Genomic DNA, 25,234 nt, shown 5'->3' with positions numbered 1-25,234 from the left:
TTTCATCATCAGGTGACAGAAAACCTGCTTGTGGAGTCCTTAAAATGTATATATTTTTTAAGCAGTTTATTGTTTGACAGCGTTATTTGTGGCAGTAAAAGCACAATTTGGATCACCAAATGTTCCAGTAATAGTTCAGCTTAGCCTTTAATGGAGCAGCTTAGTCCTTCAGTACGTGATTATAACATTCTTAGCAGGCTATTTCCCATGAAGCCAGATGTTCACGAATAAACACCACCGGATGATCATGTCTCTGTGAAAGCTTATGCGGTTCTAGCCTGCATTTAGTGACCCCTTTATTTTGATTCTAAAATTAAGACGTTTACAATGGTAAGGAGCTTTTTAATTGGGAAAGGTTGATCTAAACCTGCTCTGCTGTCGAAATGAGAAAAAGTCAAAACTCACTCCTCACAGCTGCCCTTGTGAAAAAGAAGTGTGCTTAGCTATATTTAAAGATTATTGGAAGTGTACTTTAAATACACTATATTATATAAAGTAATAAAGAATAATTTTAATAAACTGTACTTGCAGATAATATGAATAAAAGTGTACTTAAAGATACTATCTTGACTATACTTTCATACATATACATACTTAAGTGGGTCAGAAACACTCTAAAGTTCAGCTAATTGCATTTAATATGAATGTAAACTGCAAAACATTTTCAATTAATTGCAGATAACATGCTATTAAGTGTCCAAAAACATTACATTAAGTTCACACTTAAGTATATACTTTTCATTAAGTATATTGTTTCGTAATAAGTACTCTATTTTTAAAGTATGCCAAAGTGTACTTCTTGTTCACTTTAGTGTTTATAAAGAAAGCGCAAGTAGCTGACAACCTTTAGAAACCCCTAGAAGGTAAAAGAAAGGAAAAACATCTGTGATTTGTGATTGTGACTGTCTTGGTTAAACTATACAGTGAAGATGTCCTCTTGAAGCTGGAGTACACGCAAGATAAAACGAGACGGTGACATTTAAAAGTTGAATGACAACAGTGCATGCACATTAGCTCAACGCTTTAATATTTTTCACCCTTAAAGCATATCAAAGGTCAACAACGCATTGAGTACCAGAGCCTGGAAAACCACACAGAGCATTGATGGATTAGTGAAGTCCAAAACCTTTTTTTCTGTCTTAGTTCCATTTCTCTTTTGTGTCGCTCTCTTAGGCTGGTGTAAGGTTTATATTAACACTTCACTCTACTCTTGTTTTTGAAAGAGAAAAGCTCTTTTCAAATATAATTAGCAATTAACCCGTTTTGGATTGGGACTCAAATCTCATGTGTGGTGAGTATGGAAACAAGGCAAGGTAGAATATTGAATGTGTCTATATAAAGGAAGTTGAAAAAAAAAGAAGAAGAAGGTTCTCATGCTTTTTATTGAGTTGAATGTTTCTCAGTTTTATCTTTGAACGTCATTTTCTGTATAGGCACATACTTTAAAATCTTGGCTACAAAAAAAGCTATTGAATATGTCCACCGTTATTGAAAGATACAGTTCACTGAACGCACATTGACATTTATGTCGTCATACTATAGGGGTAAGTTTCTTTGGAAGCCTGCTTCCGCCACTGAATAAAAAATAAAAAAGGTAATTGCGACTTTTTATCTCACAATTCTGACTTTTTTCTCAGAATTACGTGATATAAACTCGCAATTGTGAGTTAAAAGTAATAATTGTGAGATATAAACGCGCAATACTGAGAAATAAAGTCAGAATTGCGTGATATAAACTCGCAATTGCGAGACTTAAAGTCGCAATTCTGAGAAATAAAGTCCGAATTGTGAGATATAAACTCACAATTCTGAGAACATATCAGTCCCCCCCCCCACAAAAAAACTGGACTTTAACTCGCAATCGAGTTTATATCATGCATTTCTTACTTTATAACTCGCAATTGCAAAAAAAAAAAGTCTGAATTGCAAGTTTTTATCTCGCAAATCTGACTTTATAACTCGCAATTGTGAGTTTATATCACGCAATTCTGAGAAAAAAAGTCAGAATTGTGAGTTTATGTCTCGCAATTCTGACTTTAGAACTCGCAATTGCGAGTTTATATCTCACAATTCTGTGAAAAAAAGTCAGAATTGTGGGATAAAAAGTTGCAATAACTTTTTTTTTTTTTATTCAGTGACGGAAACAGGCTTCCATAAGTTTCCACAATGGTAGCTGTCATTAAAAAGATTATTATTGTTTTGTTTGTTTTTTTCAGCAAAATGTAAACATTAAAACAATTCACGGAAAAGCAAAACTGTAAAAAGTAGCCTGCAGAAATATTATTTTAGCCATCAAATATTGTAAGGAATTAATTTAAAACATTTAAAATTGATGTGACAACTTGAAATGAGAGCACATAACGTTTTCGTTTAAATTTGCCTTCATTATATGGTGGACTCTTGCCTGAATGTACAGTTTGTGAGTGTGTTTTTATTGTGTTCACTGTTTCACCCAACAGCGATGATCTTGGAATTTGAGTTAGACAGAATTTATAGACTTTTTCCATTTATGAGGGTTTTCGAATTAGACGTTTGAAATCAATATACAAGACCACTGGTAGGGAAAACATTTTTGTAAATGAACTTTTGACTCAAAAACTTATAGCTAATGAGATACAGCTTTTTTTTTTCAATGCTCCCATGTGACAACTATCCCTGGTGATCCCTATATGATTGATACATTGCAAAAGTTTCAAGAAATAGCATATTACTATAAATCTACTCATACGTCTAGTGTGCAATATACACTACCGCGTAAAAACAAACTTTGAGAAACTAAAATATTTACTTATTTGCTGGTTAATGGTAAGTTTGTAGAGGTGGGGTGCATTGTGGGTAATTATTTTTGACTCTGTATGAGAGAAAACAATGAACTGGAGTACACACCGTTTCTACCACACTGCAGGAAAAGTCATCTAAGACTTTAGAACCACCTGAATATAAATTGCTATGATATATTTTACTTGATCTGTTCTTAAATAAAAAATAAATAAAAAAACTTTCAGCTTCTCCATATCTCAAAGTACTCAACCATACCTGTGAGGGTGAAAGAGAGCTGATCAGCTTCACGTTCAGGAGGCCACTGCCAGCCTGAGCCTTTCGCACAGATAGAGAAATAAATTGAATCTTAGATATATTTAAAGGGTTTAGCAAAACTGGCACAAAAAATAGAAGGAGAGAGAGAGAAGGGGAGAGATATTTTAATTTAAATACGGTCAGGAGTTCACTTTCATGCTGCAAATCACACTATCACCAAAGAGCAGAAGACACAGAATACTTTGATATTATTTCAATAATGACTGCTACAGTGATTTCTAAATGGCTCACCCATTGTGCATTGTTAGTGAATACATGAATTCACTGCACCTAGATTTTCTCAAAGGCTAGTAATTCCCAGTCTAGTGAGTCCGAGCAGGGAAATTGAGAAAATACATCACGTTTGACTGTATCAGAGAGAAATGTTCCGTAGTATGTGATGTTAGAGCGTTGGAGTGTCATTGGCGGTATGAGCGGAGCCGTAGCTGCTCCCAAATGCTGCTTTGCACAAATCTATTATAAGTAAGTGAACTGGACAAATGGGGTCCTGTGATGCTGACTCAAGCAAATTTCAGACTCAATGGAGTATCTGCAGACTAACAGCACTCTAAAAGTACTGCTGTGCTTCAGAGGACTTCAGCACATCAGACAAACAACGGCATAAGACAGTATACTTTGGTCTTATTTTGTTCACGGAGGCAGACTGCTTCCTCCTTTTTTATTTATGGGCTTTTTGCCTTTTATTAAATAATACAGTATAGAGAGAAGGAATTTATTTGGAAACTAGAAGGGGAAAGGAGAGCAGGACATGATGCAGGTCAGACTTGAACCAGTGCCCCAGTGGGAGCTCCAATGTCCTTCCTTCCATCCTTCCTTCCATCCTTCCTTCCATCCTTCCTTCCTTCCTTCTTTCCTTCCTTCCTTCCTTCCTTCCTTCCTTCCTTCCTTCCTTCCTTCCTTCCGTCCTTCCATCCGTCATTTTAAAGCATTCATTTAATATGATTTTTTTTTCAGTGCAATACCAAAATTACACACACAAAATAGTCAATTAAAAAATAGACTACAATTCAAAGGTTTGGGGTTGGTAAGTTCTGTCTGTCTGTCGGTCTGTGAAAGAAGTCTCTTATGCTCACCAAGGCTGCATGTATTTGATTAAAATTAAGTTAAAACAATAATATTGTGAAATAATTATAATTTAAAAAAAACTTTTTTTTTTGTTTTCTTTAATAGATAGAAAGTTTAAAAGATCAAAATAAGACTATATGTGACCCTGGACCACAAACCCAGTCATAAGGGTCAATTTTTTGAAATTGAGATTTATACATCATCTGAAAGAATAAATTAATCTGAATAAATAAGCTTTCCACTGACTTATGGTTTGTTAGGATTGGACAATATTTGGCTGAGATACATCTATTTGAATATTTGGGTATATTGAATATATATTATTGAATATCTGAGGATACAAAAAAATTAATATACTGAGAAAATCGCCTTTAAAGTTGTTCAAATGAAGTACTTAGCAATGCATATTGCTAATCAAATATTAAGTTTTGATATATTTACGGTAATAAATGTACAAAATATCTTCATGGAACATGATCTTTACTTAATATCCTAATGATTTTTGGCATTAAAGGTCCCATATTGTCAAAACTGAAATTGCCTGGCTTTTTTCATGATTACTGAGGTCTAGGTGCTATTTAACTACCATATAAGTTTCAAAACAGTCAATCCACAGTAAAATGCACACAGCCTGCTTAAAGTTCTAGCTATTTTTCACGAACCGTTGTGACTTCCGTAAAAAGTTGACGTCAGAACTACACAGTCACCTCCTTCAGTCACCACCCCGAGCACCGCCCACAGTCCCACTCTCCTTTCGCCAAACCCCCAGACAACATTGCGGAAAAATGTCGAAAAGGTTAACTTTAACCACGAAACCAGATCGGCCGACCTGTAACGTTACACTCTCACTCAAAGGATGGACGATCTGACAGGACTGTTACTATGAGGTGGATCACATCTTACCTGTATAGTAAAGACAAACTCACCGTGTCTGTCTAGTCATGATGAAGATGTCTATACATTTCAATTTCAGCAGGCAACTATTTTTACAGCTACATTATTGTTCCAGCCACAATTAATCACAACAATGTATATACAATTACAAATGATTATATATAAATGGTCAGTTTGTTGTTTTATACACATGCACACAGACATTATTTCATAAACTACATAGTCGTGAGATGCAAGAAACATAGACATATGGCAAGAAATCTGTAGACGCACCAGACAATACTTTATTGAACCTTTTCTGATAAGACGTGTGTGCTGCAAACGCGAGCATTTTTGACGATCGTTTCTGTCCAGTCTGCTCGTTTTATCGCATTTAACCACAGCTGTCGTCGTTTTTTTTGTCTGGCAGTGGCAGCAGAAATGCGATCAAATTTTTTAATTTGAGGCTGTATTACGTCGATTCTGGCATCCAACATCACAAGATGATATTTTAAGCTCCTTATGTAGCCGAATCTGCACTGGTTTGAATGGGCCGCCTCCAGTTTCCCCTTTGTTTTGCTTCCTCCAGCTAGCGCTGTGACGTTGGCTGACCCTAGTTACCTGTGGTTGGCCTGGCCGTGCGTCACTCAGAAAACAACAGTCCAATCAGAAGAGAGGCTCATGAATATTAATTAGACAGGCCAAAATCGACCTGTTCTCAGGAGAGCTCCTGAGAGAGGAGCTGTAAAAATATATTGAGATGGTTTTTGGTACTTATACCGCAAATATATATTCTTAAGGACATCAAAACCTAAAATAAAACTCCAGAAAGGTGTACAATATGGGACCTTTAAAAAATAGATAATTTTGACCCAGACAATGTTTTTTTGTCTATTGCTACAAATATACCCCAGTGACTTAAGACTGGTTTTGTGGTCCAGGGTCACATATATTTAAAATAGAAATTTTGCAACATTATAAATGTTTTTAATGTTGATCAATTTAATGCATCCTTGCTGTACAAAATTAATAATTTATTTAAAAAAAAAATCTTACTGACTTTGAAGAATAATTGGTAACACTTTACTTGAAGGGGTGTGCATAAGACTGTCATGACACCTTCATAATCATGACATGACACATGTCATGAATATGAAGGAGGTTGTATGCATGTTTATGACAACTGTCATTAAGTGTCATTCGCTCAGTTATGTCATTTTTAATGCAAATATGACATTATTTGACCTAACCCTAACCTACCCCTACCCCTACCCTTATTTTAATGCAAATATGACAACAAAGACATCTCAAACAATGTCATCTTTGCATTAAAAATTACATAACTGAGCGAATGACACTTAATGACAGTTGTCATAAACATGCATAAAAAACCTTCATATTCATGACATGTGTCATGTCATGATTATGTAGGTGTCATGTCATGATTATGAAGGTGTCATGTCAGTCTTATGCACACCCCTTCAAGTAAAGTGTAACCGAACAATTAAATAAAAATAAAGCAAAAAAAGTATTATCCATGTCCCTGATCTGTTAATAAAACCTTCATATTGTAAACATAAAAAAGCAACATGTGTGAACGTTTACTTCTGACAGACTCAGTTGAGCTAAAATGAGCTAAATCTGGGAACATTTCTTAGCAAATGTTGATATATGAGACAACTTGTGATCAGTTTGATGAATTAATTGGCATATCATGAAAATAATTTGATTATAATCTTGAATCAATTGGCAGCTCTAATTGTCTCCTACACAATGGATCATGATGCATCATGTCTATGGGCACATGGAAGAAACGGCACGGTGGATTCATGCTACATTTCTTCTCTGATGTCAGTCTGTTATCATGGATGGGAGCCATATGGAAAAGTCTGATTTTTAATGTGTGGGTCTACACGGATATCCCATCACTAATGGATGCCTGTAACTCCTGTCACTCATGCAGAGTAGGAAAGCTGTGGTGTTATCATTCATGGGCAGCAGTGCAATCTCTCTCAGTACCTAGATGAGTGCTCATCGCTGTTCACATCCAATCTGTCATATTAATCAGTTCTGCTCAACTGAACCATATCAGCTAGATTTTCTGGATATAAATTTTAGCCTTTGCCTTTATTGTACCCTGATGTGACTTCTACTGCGCTTTTTTTCTTTTTTCAGACGGCAATAATTTTTCAATTGCATCTTGGTAAAATACTAAATGACTGATCAGTGTGTTTGTGTAGTCTCTGGCGCTCTATAGCAGGAAGCAAATGTGGCATCTACTTGTTTTTTGTAATTGCCTCACCAATCACAGAATATTGAGGGCTATTGTGAGGAAATTGTATGCGCGTAGCCCGAAGCGCTCTTCTCACCCCATCAAAAGCAACGTAAACAAATGCCAGTTCTGAAAGTACCTGCATACATATTCCGCTGAATGGCAGGTTTCTAAAGCCATCTAGGCCGTGTGAGTGATAAAATGTGAAAAGAAAATTCGCTTCTGCTCTCCCCTCAGGACCGAATTCATAAATAAAGCCTGATGCTCAGAGGTGTGGTGCTTTCCTCTGCAATTTCTCTGTAAAATTATGTTGCGAGGGAAAACAAGCTAATTTACAAGGTGATATAAAGGCTGGTTTCATGGAGCAATTATCAGCTTTATGGTGATATTCCAAAGATCCATAAAGCTTCTCCTCCGGTTCATTTCATCACGCTCAGCATGTCCAAGAGGCTCATAAACATAGCTTCAGATCTAAGTGCAGTAGGCTGGCAGGATGGGTAGCGATGCACTGTGCTGCCTCGCTGCTGGACGTAGAATGGCCTTCTGGGGATCGCAGGAGGGGAGAACAGAAACGTTTTTTTTATCAAGACCAGCTGTCAGTTCTCTCCTAAACGGTTTCATTGAAGTGAACAGTTCTCGGGGAAGCGGATGGGGTTTTACTTGCAGCGGGGAGAATGTGTTGTTGTCTTAATTACTCACACCTCTCTCCATGCAACTTATAAACTGACTGTTCTACAGCTCTCTTAGCACAGCATCAGTCAGCCGGGTGAGAGCGCAAAGGAAACAGAGGCACAACTGTCTGGGGAACTGTCATAGGTGTTTCATCCTGTCAAGTCTCTTGGCTTTGTTCTCAGAAAGCCTTTCTATTCACTCCATAAGAAAAGAAAACAATTCCCTGTGTGTTTTAGGCCTCTTCATTTCATACCAAAAGTCTAGATGTGCTTGAGTGCTTGTAGTGAGATTGTGTGTTGAAGTTAGGCAGCATTGGCTTTTGCACTTTTTACTTCGATTTGTAAATAAAACAACTCGATTAATGGAGCATGTTTTATAAGAAAACACTATTTCTACTTCAAAATGTCATGTTTAATTCAATGTGTTACTAGTGTTCAGTGTGTTAGCCATTTCTGAGTGAAAATTGTTTCACCATCAATATATATGCTGTATATATATATATATATATATATATATATATATATATATATATATATATATATATATATATATTCTCTCAGTGTTGTCTGTTAAATGTTTATGATGTTCAGCCTGGTCTCAATGTTTATATGTACAAAAACATACTTTTTCCAGTTTGTGTAGATTTTGAAACGTACAGTATGGACAGGATCTAAAAATTTAGTTGTACAGCTACAGTATAGAAAAGTCAAGAATTTCTGAATCCTTTATATAATATTAATATAGTTAAATTTTTACTGTTGTACTAGATCTCTTAACCCTTGTCCTGAAATAATTTGTATACATTATATTGATACTTTATTTTAAAAACGTCAATAACAATATTAAATATTTATAGATTAAATAAGGATTCATAAACATTGTTCATATGTAAATGGTTGTTATTTTTTCCGCCAATACATAAATATCATACATTTTATTGTCTATGCAAAAGAACGCAAATGTGGTAGAACCGCATTTTAGGTAAAATACATATTTTTAAAGTGATAATTAAAGACATTTATTCACCCTCTTGTCTTTCCAAACCTGATTACTTTCTCTCTGCTGAACACAAAATAAGACATCACCTGTTTTTGTCTATAGTCAGTTGGGTCTAAAACAACACTGACAACAACTTTTTTATTTGTTTTTGTTTTTCAAAATATCTGCTTTTGTGTTCCATAGAAGAAAGAAAGAAACAACATGATGGTAACATGATGCCAGAATTTGGGGGTGAACTAACCCTTTAAAGCTGAAGTGTGTACTTTTTCAGTCTTAAAATACTCATATAACAACTAATATACAAAATAATATGTTAAAATAATATGCTATCTCAGACTAATATGCAAATATGACTATAAATAAACAATTCGTAGGTTGATTCCACCAAAAGGGTAAAGTGTCTCTTCGGTGTTAACAAAACATAGCTCTGTTAATTTGAGCATGCAGATGCAGCAACACTGGCTCAACCAATGACATGAGTTTGAGGCGGGGCTATCGGATTGCATTACCAGTGGTAAATCATTTACTTTTTTCATTTTTCACATTTGACCAATAATCTTTTCATCACTTCACTGACTCACACATATATTATGAAGCTACACTATATGCTGGATTGGTTTATTATTGCCTGATATTGCTTGAATGCCTTCTCTATAATTACAGCAAAGTTTTATGTCTTTGAGCGGTTCAGCGTTGCACTCATTGACTTGTTTTTGGGAAAGTCTTGCTCTTGTTATTGACTTCTATTTGAATCTCTGGCATGAGCCTCTCCCTTTTTCTGTTCTCCTGAAACAATCAGGTGTTTCTGCCTTTACATCCCCTTGATAAACAACTGAGGTACATGCAGAGCTGTTGATGGAATCATTGTGCGTGGAAGTATTCAGAGTTATAAAAGGACGCACACAATGCAGGGTTATCTCACTGTAGGGAGGGAACTCATGCTGCTGTGAATGTAATTTTTGTATGAATTACTTCTACTATCATAGACACATCATAGGTTCTAGCACACATACATTTACCTACGATTGTCTTCACTGAAACATACAGTACTGACATGGACAGACTCTAAAACATAAATAATTTATGTATGAATATTGAAATCATGGCATTCATTTTTTAACCCTGTGAGTTACATTTTGATCGCATTTCAAGAAACTGTAGTAATGATATTAATAATTAATGCTTGAAATTATATATATATATATATATATATATATATATATATATATATATATATATATATATATCCTTTTTATTTTGTTTTATATATTTCATTATATTTGATAAATTATAAAGCACTGTAGAAAATGGTTCATAATTACTGTCCAGAAATGCTGTAATTTATTTAATTTATTTCTATAAAGTTATCAGAGAGTAATATGGTGGACAAAATTAAGATTAATTATGATGTTAATTGTTTTTGATGTAATTTTTTTCTTCAAAAGTGTTGAAAAGATAAATAGGTATAATTAGTCAGAATTATTGTAATTCTGATGTTCAATCACAAAACTTTTGGATTTTTTTCTTTTTTTTAATTGCAAGTCTTGTTAATGCAATTAAATGTTTTAATTAGCATATTTTTACATAATAACGTTATGCATAATTTATCAACTCACTCTGCTCCAAAACTCGACTAACAATAAACAAACTTCAGTTAAATATGTGAACAATATGGCCCTTAAAATGTCTAAACCTTAAGGTGAGGCATCTCTGCGCCCACTGTAAGTTCACAGAGTTTTTCATATCTGCCTTGGAAACAGAGGCTTGGCTTAGAAGGTGCATTTGGAGACAAACCTGAGAAATACCGGTGTAAAATAATGCCTCTGGATCATGCATTATCTTTCTCTGTCTTGTAGATCACAGCAAGTGGCAATTAGAATGCTTTTAACTTCAAAGCACAAAGAGGTAATATAGTTTTGCGCTCTGAAAGCAACATTCCCCCAAAAATGATGTTCATTAAACTGCAATTCTTTCTACTTCACTGTGCTCATCTGCCATTTGCCTGGTAAATGTAAAAAAGTCAAGAAATAAAAGATCAAATAAAAAGTTACACAAAATGAATTTTACAATCATCAATTTGCACGGTGCGTGCATTTTTTTGTTTTGTTGTTGTTTACCAAACTGAAAAATTCAGTCCACATAATGATCCACAGAGCTACGAAGGAATTTATCTTGTTTTACTCTAGTTGTCCTAAGCATGTTTATACAAGCTTTATGCAAGCATGGCAAGGCCTATAGACAAATAGCTCAGGTATATTATGCGATTTGAGTGAGTAGGTAAACAGCAGATGGCGAGGGAAGCCTTTTCAGCCCCTTGCACTGTATTTACCTGCCCACCCGAATGACCCGTGTCATGCTGCACTCTTCATGCAGGCATAAGCAATTGTTAACCATTTGTATCTGTTTTTTCACCGTTCCAGCTGAGCGCAAGGCCAGCCGAGTCATCCGCGGCGCGTAGGAAAATTAGCTTGTTTATCAGCATTCTGTTTTCTTTTCCACCTCTCCCTCCCTCTGACATTTTAAATGTACATCAGCCATGACTGATTTGCTCACAATCAAAATGAGTTCGACCTCAATCACAAATGAAGGTATCGCGCCTCTGTAATCTCCATATTTTTTCAATTACACATATAATGAGTTGCATCGAGCTTGATGGGGACAATGACCGTTTATGTGCTCGTCTTAAATGAAGAAGGTTACCTTGAGCATCAGTCATCTGTCCTGTTGATGGAACATTTCGTCCAGAGAAGTATGACGTGTTGTTATTAAACATTGAGGCCTGCTGCCCGTTGCACTTGTACTTTAGATGTGATTTACATAGGTGAATCCAAGGTGATTCGTTATGGGTTTTTTCCCATTTTGGTCATTCTCAGCAAATTTTTTTTGTGAGCAAACAAACCCCCATCCTGGGCATCTTATGTGCTTCGTCGTGAACTTTAAACAGCAACTCCTGAAGACCTTGAGAGGGCAAAAAATCGTTAGTCATTCATTACCGCACTGAGGAAGTGTAGAACATTGATGGAAAGTAATGAAAACGAATACTCTTTCTATTTACTGTACATCTACAGATGTGCTTTATATCCCATTACTGCTTTAGAAGTGGCCACAGCTCTATAGCATGTTGAGCAAAGCATAATCCATTGGGAAATTACCCATCAGAAGTGCAATACTGTTATAGAAATGAAATTACAGAGGCACTTGTGAGCGAGAGCATGCATGCGTGTGCTGAGGGGCATGGAGGATATATGTACTCTATTTGATGTGTTCCACAAGGAGAATTCGAATGCGACCCGGAGAGATGCTCATTTAAAATGTGTCCAGCATGCAATGATTGATTGTCTTGTGCAATCACCATATTTGTGCGAGAGCGACAGCTGTCACGTCTGAAGACATTCTGTACGTATATATTGAAAGGGACAGCACTAAAATCAGCAATATTACTTCATATAAGAGTAACTTTAAACAATCATTATTATAATTGTTAGCATTTATGAATGGAAAAAGTTGGTAACACTTTACTTGAATCCTTTATATACAATGCATTTTAAAAGTATTGTATAATCTATATAGAAGTAATTAAAGGAATAGTTCACCAAAAAATTTAAATTATATAAAAAAAAATGATGTACTCACTCTCAAGTCCGAAAGAAACTCATCTACATCTTGGATGGCCTGAGGTTGAGTACATTTTAATTTTTGGGTGAAATACTCCTTTAATTGACCCTTCACAGTGAGTTTGATTGACAGGTGATCTGACCAATCATAACACCAAATCTGCCATTTTTGTCCAACAAACAAACCAGATAGGAGAGTAGATGGACTTTGGTGGACTTGAACTTTCTGCGGCTGAAACAAGATACATTCTGATGTTCATTCATGTTTATTTTGCACTGTAACTAGTAAAAAGAAAGGGATGATCGGTTCACGTGCCGCTTTTCCTGAGGTGCTACAGTGATCTGTCACGAGACATTAAAGAGCCACAAATTTATGGTTTGAATTTCTTACAAAATGACAAAATTTGAAAGCTGAGACCTGTTTCATACCAAAAGGAACCTGCACTGTTTTGTCTGTTGGTGCATTGTCAGTTTCCTCTTTGCTCCCTGATGTATTTTTACCGCACGAGAACATGATGCATGAGAGCGCCATGGCTTTTCGGATGTAGCAACAGTAACGAAGGGGGGCAGGACTTTGCAAAGGGTCAATTATGCCTTGTAATGTACCTTATAATGCGTTGTATGATGTCATGAATAACTGTAACCACATTGTATATAATAAATTATAATACACAGAAATACGTAATAATACTTAGATAACATAATGCATTGAAACACATGATGAACAACCAATTTCTGATGTAACAAGTAATGTGCAAATATTATGATGGATTTTAACAAAAAATGCATTTTTAAAGCTTGAAATATATAGCACACTTCAGCTTTAAAGAACTCTCACACACACAAACACACACTGTCATTTTAGCAACAACAAAACAAAAAAAACATTTCACCTGTGAACTGAGGTACAGTTCCATTGAATACAATTTTATGGACAATGCTTATATTTCAGTTCCACAGTCCCACAGCATCTATATAATAAATGAAGCTTGTACGAGGTGCTGCAGTATAGTGTATGAAACAGAACATACAGTATCCAATCTATTGTGAGAATGTGTGCTGCCTCTGCACATTACTGTGCACTTTGAACCTTCAGCTGTGTTGGCAACCTTTTTTTTAATACCAGTAGGTTTTGCAACATGAATGCAGGATGAAAGAACACACTTTTGAAATATCATTTCAGATATAAGTATCTACAGTCCCTTCAAAAACAAATTTAATTCCCCATCACCTACAAGCACACTGACAGATGGTTATCCAGGAAGTCAATAATATATGATTATAGGTGATCAGATTGTTGTGTAGAAAATAAAAGAATTTTCAAAACCTTGAAATATATTGTTGGTTAAATATGATTTAGCCAGGTCATTCTGGTGATGATGAATTACAGATTGTAAATTGTATGAATGTAACAAAGCAGCTGATTTTCTTTCATATGATGTTTACAATGTGGAACCTCCTTTATCAAAGGTTATTGCTGTTTTTATCAGTAATGCCCCAGAGTAATATGATTTTTGGAGTAATATCATAGCAGTAAATCCAGCCCATCAGCCGTGAGGTTGGAGGTCTGACCTCTTCAGTGTCCTACTTGTTAAACTATCAGATAATATGGTGTTAGCAAAATAAGCATGAATAACTTGAGTTCTTACCCATTGCTTGTTGTTGAGTATGGTAAATGTAATAATAATGAGTAGCAGTTGGTGGCAATTTGAGCGGAAATAAGAGTCGTTACAGAGAGTTTCAAGGGAACGAGAAAGAGTAAGAATGAATTACTTTTTAATAACACATGTTCTTCATTTACCTAGACTTCACACAAATGTTTGTGATTGCACAAGGGATGTTGTTCAATGTGAAGGTATGTAAAGTTTTTAAAGGAATAGTTCACCCATAAATGAAAATTTGTTGAAAATGTACTCACCCTCATGCCATCCGAGATGTAGGCGAGTTTGTTTCTTCATCAGAACAGATTTTCTCCAAATCTGATCCGATGAAGAAACAAACTTTTCTACATCTTGGATGGCTTGAAGGTGAGTACAGTTTTATTTTAGTTTTTCAAATTTTCATTTTTGGGTGAACTTTTCCATTATTTGTTTAATGTGTCTGTAGTTCTGGGAAAGTGTGTGCAACCAGGTATTTAAACTCAGATTTTTTTGTTTCTGGCAGGTTAACAAGGATTTATTTATTTATTGTCTGCTCCGGTAAAAGCTAGAAAAGGTCAAACACAACAAAAAAGCAAACATTTCAAGAATTGCATTATAAATAGTGCAGAACATTTTGCCAGGCTTCAGCTAAAGACCTGCTTTTTTACTGTTGTGCCCTAAAGTAAGACCTTCATGCTGTAACACTTTAATTCAACCAAAATCGTTTAAAGGGGTCATATGATACGATTTCAATGTTTGCCTTTCTCTTTGGAGTGTTACAAGCTCTTGGTGCATAAAGAAGATCTGTAAAGTTGCAAAGACTAAAGTCTCAAATCCAAAGAGATATTCTTTATAAAAGTTAAGAGTCAACCACGCCCTCCTAAAATGCCTCGTTCTAACTCGCCCCCACATGTCTACGTCACTATGTGGAAATATTAGCATAATGCCGCCCAAATGTTCACGCAAAGAAAGAAGGCGTGGTTTCAGGAACAGCAGTTGTGTTGATGCAGCCATGTCAGTGAGACGCTGTGTGTTTCTAGGCGAAAGCAAAAGCACTTTATTTGGCCTTCCGGAAGTAGATGCAATTAGGAATCATTGGTTAAGATTTATTTACAACAGAACAGCACAACCCAGATGTTCGAATTTGTGCAACGCATTTTATGGACGACAGTTTTTTTAACCTGGCTGTGCTGTGCACAAAGGCTATTGTGTTTTTTGAACATTAAAGCATGTCAACATATCCGGTTACACCAAATACACAAAATAATGATATTTAAAATAGCATCATATGACCCCTTTAATAAAAGTTTATGTTTGGCATTGGGTGGTTAAGTCCATGTAGCCACAGAAAGGATTATATTTCCACCAACTGTGTTTGTTTAAAACCATGCATTTTCTTTGTCTCTCTTCAAAGTCTTTTGCAGTTTTACCACTATTTTTCCAGTGTTGTTGACTACTAAATTTACAATGTGAAACTACTGTAGCTTTTAGTTTAATAAGTAGCGATACAACTTGACATTGCCATTAGTGCAAAGTTCAAGTCTTTGATTTTTTTTATATAATTAAATATTTTTAACTAATATGTATTAACATTTTTAGTGTTAGTACCTGATGAAATGTAATGCTGTCACCCTAATCTAGATTCATTAATTCAAAAAGACTCATTATTTTTAAGCCAGGGAAATACTTTTAAATTATAAATTGTCTAATTAAATTATAAACTATATTATCTGATTATATTATCAGTTCTGTGTTTTAGAAATGTATAAATATCTTCCTATTAAATAGCCTCTTAAAGAAGTAGCTTCCCCAACACTGCCAATATTATAATGTAATATTTGTAATTATTTATTTATTTTTTAATTTATAGGCTATTTTAGTGAACGTTATGTATAGAATTTAAATTTGATGTCTGTGATTTTTAGTTTTTTGTGTGTGTACTGATGAGTACCATAGTGTCTCAATTACGTAGAACTGAATGCAAATTAATTATGTAATCATAAATTTAGGTCAAATTCTTGTTGTGAGATTTAATGAGGGATCATACTGAATAGATCAGTATGAATAGATCATAGAGCAGAGAGCTTGCTAAATATTCATTGGTTTTGCACTCCTGAGGCATGGATCAGATTGCAATATAAGCCCAAAACAGAGATAAATATTTATTTAATTTCCTTAATTTATGAATGACTCTTGCCTAGCACACCGATTCATCTACCAGTTTAATCTTGGTGATAAAAGGTTGAACGCAATACTTCATACGGTGACAAACAGTTGACTGTTATCACTCAGACATATCACTCAAAGCACATACATCTCTCATCACAGAAAATGCCATAATTAATATGTTGTTCTTTCAGTGAGGCATCTGAACGTTAAATCAGAACAAGAAGAGGAAAAAGGGCATAGGGTGCCTTTTTTAAGCTGTAAAAAAGTTGTGGTAATGTTTTTATTTTCTGTACGTACTTTGACAGATGTCCAGATTTTAAATGTAATGTATACATATTTTAACAATACTACAGCAACATATGTTGTTGTTAGCACATTAATTAGCAATGTTTTATAAACATCATTACCACATCTAGCCTGGTACATATATCATAAAAATGTGTTCAAATCAAAGGGCAATATCAAATATCAAAAATCACGTCAATAACATATGATTCTGATATGATTATTTTAAATCTGAATAACTAGCATAATGCCAGCACAAATAAAAAACCTTGCATCTAAATGTTATGACATTACTTTTTAGAAGTTATTGAAATCATTTGTTGTAAGTTAAAAGTGTTTTATCTCACAAAACCTGGACGAGATTTGCATTTGAGTCTGTTTGTAATTTATTTATTATTAATATACATTTTTAAGATTCAATAATAATCAACTAGAATATGTTTTCACTGTTTTCGAATCATTCATTCTTTAAACATTTCATTTAAATGTCCAAATTGTTATTATGATACCTAAATAAATGCTCAAGAAATGTTGGCTTGCTATCAGTTTGTTGTTGTTGTTAAAAAAATAGGTTAAAGAAAATTATTTTTTTTCCCCTTTTTTCTTTTTTTTTCTTACATTTATTGTTTAGGTGTGATATCTAGAATGTTATACTGCAAGGTTACCTAATTGCAACCAAAATGAACACATTAAAACATTTTTATAAAAAGTCTTTGTACTTGTTGGGACAGAGTGTAATGTATGATAAAACAATACCCCTGGCTCAGCAGTATTAATGATATGCAGTGAACTCGTTATTAAAGTTCCAAAACAGTGCCAGGAGTAACACAGATGGAGTCAATTAAGCAACAAGCACTCATACACGTACACGTTTCATCTTTGGGCTTTTATCTCTTGTATGTTACTCCGTGGCTGTAATTAGCTGAACACTTCTACTTGCGACATTATGTCCAGTGATAATAACTGTTATTTTCATGTGTGATTTCAAATAATTTACCACTTACTAGTTGAATCAATTTTGCACGTACCATGTCCTTAGGTATTGTGTTTAATAATGAAGACATGTGCATCGTGTTAACTGCTTCACACTAATTTGCTTCTCTTGCTTCTGGTGTTTGCAGGGAGCTGATGCCGTCTACTCTGGAGGGCCAGATCACAATGGAGAAGACGCCAAGCTACTTCGTGACAAACAGCGCTCCGAAGCGAATCCACTCGATGGCGAGAGACATTAAACTAATCATAGTCGTCCGCAATCCAGTGACCAGAGCCATTTCGGACTATACTCAGACGCTCTCCAAGAGGCCTGAGATTCCCACTTTCGAAGTGCTGGCCTTCAAGAACCGAACGCTGGGCCTGATCGACGCGTCGTGGAGCGCCCTGCGAATAGGGATCTATGCGCTTCACCTGGAGAGCTGGATGCAGTATTTCCCGCTCTCACAGATGCACTTTGTCAGCGGAGAGAGGCTTATTGTTGATCCGGCCGGCGAGATGGCAAAGGTGCAGGATTTCCTGGGACTCAAGCGTATTGTTACTGACAAACATTTCTATTTTAATAAAACCAAGGGATTCCCTTGCTTGAAGAAGCCAGAGGACAGCAGTACCCCACGGTGCCTTGGCAAGTCCAAGGGCAGAACTCACCCCAAAATAGACCCCGATGTCATTCGCAGACTGCACAAATTCTACAAGCCCTTTAACATGATGTTCTACCAAATGACAGGGCAAAACTTTCAGTGGGAACTGGAGGAGGATGGCAACTCGCCTGGCTCTCGGGACTAAACCGCTGCTGCTCTCTGCACCACCAGCCTTCTCATAGCCGAACGCCCCCTTCAACCCTCATCGTTCTCTCGGTCCGTGCTTCAACACGCCAATCGATCGTTGCTGTCTTTGCGAAAGTGTGTATACCCATAGCAAGAGTGCTAATCTGCTCTGTCAACCCCCAATACCAATGGTGTTTATGATGGCAAATGTCATTGTACATATTATCCCGAATATAAATATATTTATATTTGTCAAAAGAGGATTTTATTCATTTTGTTCAGAAAAAGTCACTATATGAATCATGTCTTCTATGATGATGCATGCGATGAGTTAAGTGTCCTTACCCACCGTCACCCTGAGGGTTTTATTTTTGAATTTATCTCTCTATTTCTCACACACCAGCAGTGAGTGCAGTACAATTGAGTCTGATAACCGAGGTTATTTATGGATTCTGAAGACTAGAAACAACTACAGTCAAATGCAGATGTTAGCGATACAGTAATCCTCTAACATGAGAAAGCTTCAGTTATTTCTGCCTAATTTTATGCATACAGTTTTGTTTTGTGGCTAATAAAAATTCAGATAGTTGGGTCCAAAAGCTTACACTTCTATATGCATTTTTTAATTATTATATCATATATTTAATATTATAGTATGCAATATATTATCAGAATGACAGTTGTACTACATATATTTAACATTTTTCAAATCGTAAAGCATTTATTTTCAGGCAACAGGCTTTTGGACCTCACCTCTTTAATAAATTAGCTTGAAGAAATGCACTACATGCAGTACTTTTTCAAATTCTTCACTTTGATTAAATGTGCACTTACACTACTGTTCAAAAGTTTGGGTCGATAAGATTTTTTAATGTTTTCGAATTAAGTCTCTTATTTTCACAGAGGCTGCATTTATTTGTAAAAACAGTAATGTCGTGAAATATTATTATAGTTTAAAATAACTCCAAATATATTTGAGTATATTTTAAAAGGTAATTTATTCCTTTAATGACAAAGCTAAATTTTCAGCATCATTACTCCAGTTTTCAGTGTCACATGATCCTTCAGAAATCATTATAATATGCTGATTTGATGCTCAATAAACATTTCTTATTATTATCAATGTTAAAAGTTGAGCTGCTTAATATTTGTGTATAAACCATGATACATTTTTTCAGGATTTTTTGATCAATAAAAAAGCATTTATTTGAAATATAAACCTTTTGTGAATTTATAAAAGCATTTACTGTTGCATTTAATCAATTTAATGCATATTGTTGGAAAAAAGTTATTTTTTATTAGTATTAAAAAGCATTAACTTCTTGGGGGGGGGGGGGGGGGGGGGGATCTCATTGACCCCATACTTTTGAATGGTTGTGTAGTATATATACATGGTAATAAAACAGACTTTTAGACATCTACCAACCTACTACCATGGTTTTCTTTGAGGTATCTTGGACTATTAATATGGTAATCATTCATTATCATGGTATATACATTACAGTATCAAGGTTACACACAGTATGTATAACTTCACAGTACCGGAACTGCAGAATTATTTTCATTGTGCGATTGTGGATTCAAGGATATGGTATGTGAGTGATTTAGCAGTATCTAGTATTTGTTATATAATTTCTGACACTGTGCAACATCGTTAATCACAACCTCAAGAGTGATCCCATCTCTTATGTGAGTTGATCACAGCCAGTAAAACTGTCATTATCACACTTAAAGCTTATTTCAGAAAAATCCAAAGTGTTGCACATATGCTCCATTCCTGGGTTAACCCTCCACGTTTTTTTTTTTAAGCAGTCGCTAGCATAGTGATACAGCAACATGATAATGAGTGTAGCAGCAATGCTGACAGAGGGAGCAGCAGGGAGTTACCAAACATCTGCTGTAACAAAGTCCTCTGTCCTTATAGTCAAAATGGGATATTATAAATGAGATGCCTGTAAAAATCATAAAGGAAGTGAGATTTTTCAATGTGCAACTCACCTGATGGATACATTTCAGGTTCATGTTAAAGAACCAATGGAAATGATATTTCTGGATCACTGCATTGATCTTGATGCTAAATGCTTTATTTTTTTTACCAAAAAAAGCCATGTTGATTTCATAAATACACTCTGTTAGCTGAGAATATAGTGGATTTTGTTATATCCTGAGCATATATTGTGCACGCCAAATGTTTTTTTCAGTATTAATCTGGCAATGTGTAAGTCTTTTAAATATTACGCAAAGCACAGTTGCATGACCTATTCATGCCTAAAACTACTCTATAATACCACTTATTTATTTGGCAATTTAAGTCTGTGTTGTGCTTTCTGATAATTTAAACCACATGACTCCAAGTCTCAGCTGAAAAGAGCATTACTTGAATAGCAAGCAGTGATTAAAAATGAAACAGCCCATTGGATAATTTTAAGAAAACATTAATTATATTTGTGCTATGGCATTTAAAGTAAACCCTCAGGATACAAAACTGAGATAAATCAAATCTGACTAGCCTCGCATTTAGAATTGATTTTTTTTCTGTCGTTAATTGATTACAAACATTCAGGCCAGAATGAACTTGAGTCACTTTCCAAGTTTACGTATTCCACAGTATTCTTTGTAAAAACAGAAATGTGGTTTACATGAATCTGGCTTGTTTGATAAGAAATTAACAGGGTGTCATTGCCCCATTCAACATTGCTTTCGCATTCACATGGTTTTCGAATTCCCCCTCCATCCAGTCTGTCTGCTGTGTCTCTGAGCTATTTAACAACTTCGACAATCAATGCAGCCAATAAATCAATAAACACAGTCTTAATACACATCCCTCGCCATGTACTGGCCCTCCCTCCGCACACCTCTCTGGCCGTGCGGCGCTTGTTGTATGTTCTCAGTGCTGAGCTGGTGTGTTTTTCGCCCAGGGGGAATGACAGACCTGAGAGATAGTTACACAGAGCAATTGGTTCAATCAGAGTAAGGGCTGTGCTGCCCTTTTATATCCCCCTGACTGAACACTGAAGCCTGAACCACAATAACCCAGGTCACCCGTTCTGCTTTGAGCCTCAGCTGTGTAGCTATCTCCCTGGTGCTTTGCTGAAAAGCGCTCTGATTTCAACTTTCTCTTTTCCATGTAACACATCTCCATTCTTCCCTCGACAATGGATCTGTGGAGTAAGAGAGGTGGGAACCGACTGGTTGCAATTTCTTTCTCTTTCATTCATTTTTTTCTTTTTTTAAGATTTGCACAAACCAAGCAGCGCTAATGTCAAATTATGGTTTCCCAAACACTGTGTCCTAACCAGGCATGATGCGATAAACTGCTAAAGGTTTCTGCTCGCTTTCTCACAACAAGAGACATTTTGTAGGTGTTATGAGTTCTATTTTTTGTGGTGTCACGCTGAGTAACCCCGCCCACAATGACATTTAATTTGTCCAAATTCCTGCTCCTCAAAACTGTACACTGAGTGCTGCAAAAATGAGTCCTAAAACCTGGAAACAAGTTAGCATTTTTCACTTACAGTTCCATTGTTTGTTTTTTCGGGGAACATGTTTTTTTCAATGAAGACTGAAAGAGTCTGAGGTTTAATGGTGGTAGCACTGGAATCATGTGACTGTGGTGTATAGCTTGACCAGCTTAAACTAGCTAAGACCAGCCAACCAGTATTTTTTTTTTCAACATGGTTAATTTTGATGATTGTATTTATATTTTGTAATTAACACATCATGAAGAACAAAACATGTAAGAATCATAAACCTTTGTTGGTCACAGAGCTTATTTTCTGCAATAATCCAAAAGCCAATGGAAAAATCCTATTGGGTTTTTGCTGAGGGTTCCAGGGTGGTGCTGACTTTCAGGCTGGCCTATAAAAATACATAATTCCTGCAGCACTCTTTTAAACATAAAAAAATTATGACTGGGTAATTGTGTCGCAACATACAGCAATTTAGCTTTTTGCTGGAAATCTGCTGGTTGGGATATGGTATAAACCTTTGCTTTAGTTGCATAAGGATAATTACTCACCAGAATGAGACTACAATCAAGACGCTGTGAAGAAAATAAAAATTAAGATTTGAGTATTTGGTGCGAAAATATTCAAGGTTTGAATAAGCTGCGGAAGCGGTTCGTTTCTTGCAAATATTTTGGAATGTACAGCTTCATGAATATTCGATGTATTTGCAGACTGATCTAGAAAAAAAATCTGCTATGATGTAAATATCAGAAGTGTATAATGTACATATGCAGCAAGAATTCTTTTTCAAATGGAAAATAAAAGTGGAACGAGAGCCACTGAGGTCTCAGCCTCCTGTGTGTGTGTGTGTGTGAAAGAGCTGATGTGCTGCTGTTATGTACTGGCAATGCTTTTGCTGACTCAGTGAGCAAAAAGATAGAAACAAGAGCTTTGAAGGCTCAGAAATGCAGTGAGAAATGAAACCAGAACCTCTGAGAGTCCAGGCGGGAAAAAAAGAGGCAAAACTTGAAAGGAATTAAATTCCGATTACGTTACAGTCTTTCATTCCACAAGAGACGTTTCTTTAGTGTCCTTTGCTATTTTAAAAGAGGGATAATACAAATCCTACCCTCTTTTGACACTGTTATCCAGAGCTCAACCTGAGGTTTTACATTTAAATCAGTCTCTGATGAACGTACAGCAGGAGAGCTCCAGTGCAGGAGTCAAATATCCACTGTGTGAACAAAAACACTAGGTGAACTTCTGATAACATGAGTCACTAGTATACATTTGCATTGCTTTCATTTATTAATTGTTTTTATTATACTGTATATGTTTTATTATATATGTTACATTACATATGTACTGTATATATGTTTTTTTATGTTTTCACATTAGATTTAATATAGACTTAATAGAATGCTAATGTGCTCTGCATGGTTGTTTAATGGCACAAATCAATAGAGCGTAACCCCAAGTCCAGTGATATTATGGTCTATAGATATGATTTGGATTAGGACTTTCACTTCTTTTTTAGCCCTTTAAGTGAAAATAATAAATCAAGAGCACACCTTTTCAACAAGCTGCGTGATTTTAGGTATTAGCACTGTGACTTAATTTCCGATAAGGGAGCATAGTGGGCATCAGTTCATTGTGGGATTTTTCAGGGAGCAAACTTTCCAATGCACTGGATGGATTTTGCAATTGAGACAGCTCTTAAAATTACAGACTTCCTGATCAGTGCCCTGACTACAAGTAGTGTCTTTTTTTTGTTGGAAAGGTGAGGAAATTTGAAAAAAAAAAAATGTGCATAGAACACTCTCTAAAAATCACTATCGGCGTAATTTAAATAAGCAATCAAGCTAATTCACATGAATGGATGGCAGTGCTGTCTCTAACAGTACTACAAGTTATGAAGATGTGATGCTAGGGGTTCGGAAAAAATATATACACAAATAATAAGCAAATGAAAATAATTTAACAATACATTGTACTTTCTTTCATCCTAAACCCAAACATCTTTCCAAAAAGACTCTGTAAGGATTAAACTTTAGAAAATGTCCAGTCCTAATTTCAGCCTTTGATTTGAACTGGTTCTTCTGCTCAACTCCTCAGGTACGCAGGGCCTGTTTTCAGAGAAATACCTCTTTGATACACCCTACTAGAGACCTGTTGCATGAAAGACATGCAAAGCTGTCCTCCAATTGCCTGTCCCTATGGGGGGTTTATGGCGTGTGGTTCTGAGACAGACTGATCTCTGCTAGACTACAGGTGGAGTCATTCACTCCTATCAGAACCACTGCAGTTGGCCTGTTATCACAAGCTGAAAAAATCATTTGTTGTGGCAGGTAAAGCATGGACAATCAACTGGGTAATTTCCGGTTGGTGGCATTTACCTTGCAGTGTAATAACATGATGAGCATTAAAATCCTTATCTGGTTTATCCCATAGAAGAGCTCTTAACAAAACCATAAACATGACTTTGGAGACCCTTTCACAATATGTATATAGGCTGGCTATATATATATATATATTTTTTTTTATTTTTTTTTTTGTGAAAATGAGGAACTCAGCTTCACTGGATGTGGATCTACAACTATACATATTTTGCCATATATTATGGCCAAAATACAAATCTATAATCCATACTTCCTTCAGTGAAAAAATCTATCTCCTGTTGTCCTCTCAAGTCAAAATTTAGCAGCATATTAGTTTAGAAGTTTTTTGGACTGTTTTTGCTTGTAAATGGTGATTGATCTGTGCATATTTCTCTCCTGATTCAGATGTTTTTATCCGCTGTTTGATCTCTCAATCTGATGGCACCCATTCACTGTAGAGGATCCATTGATGAGCAAGTGATGTAATGCTAAGTTCCCCTTCAGGAACTCGAGCTGCGTCGAGATTCGCTTTGGGAATGCCCTTGCGTGACCGCGTTCTGAAGCACGTGTCAAATCCGTCCAATGGAGCAGCGAGACGTCACTAAAAGCGCATCCGGCCGGGCGCACCCAGCTTCTGCCCTTCAGTAGCGCTCTGTGTATGTGTCTGTCTATTTACTGTTGTCTGTCCGCACAAGCACTCATATATATAAAACAATGAGAAAGTCTATGGCGAGCGAACGACATTACAAACGCTGTGTTTCTCCCTGCCCACGATATCTGACGGCAGGGAATACACACGATTTGTGTGTCGTTTGTTTAGGAGCGGAGCATGCATGGTCAGCTTTCGAGCAGCTGATTGTCATCTCTGTGAGCTCTCACTGCGCACGCTCCGCTCTCGCCTGGCTGCGTTTGATGAGAGCGGCTAGGATCGCGATCCTGCTGGCAGCGGTCCCGCTGTTGCCGAGGCA

At 35.9% G+C, this 25,234-nt stretch overlaps 1 protein-coding gene across 1 annotated transcript in view; it reads left to right on the top strand.

Moving 5' to 3' along the window:
- Positions 1-18,690, top strand: part of LOC107568293 (heparan sulfate glucosamine 3-O-sulfotransferase 4-like) — a 96,248-nt gene extending 77,558 nt beyond the window's left edge. Inside the window, exon 2 of the mRNA XM_016254225.1 lies at positions 17,807-18,690. Coding sequence (XP_016109711.1) covers positions 17,807-18,461 — 655 coding nt within the window. The 3' untranslated portion in view covers positions 18,462-18,690. The remainder of the gene's footprint in view (positions 1-17,806) is intronic.
- The last annotated feature ends 6,544 nt before the right edge of the window (positions 18,691-25,234 follow it).

Source organism: Sinocyclocheilus grahami, unplaced genomic scaffold (assembly GCF_001515645.1).
Source record: "Sinocyclocheilus grahami isolate Dianchi unplaced genomic scaffold, SAMN03320097.WGS_v1.1 scaffold1232.1, whole genome shotgun sequence".
NCBI classification, from domain to species: Eukaryota; Metazoa; Chordata; class Actinopteri; order Cypriniformes; family Cyprinidae; genus Sinocyclocheilus; species Sinocyclocheilus grahami.
The sequence above is the reverse complement of the archived record's forward strand: the minus strand, read 5'-3'. Positions and strand labels throughout refer to the sequence as shown.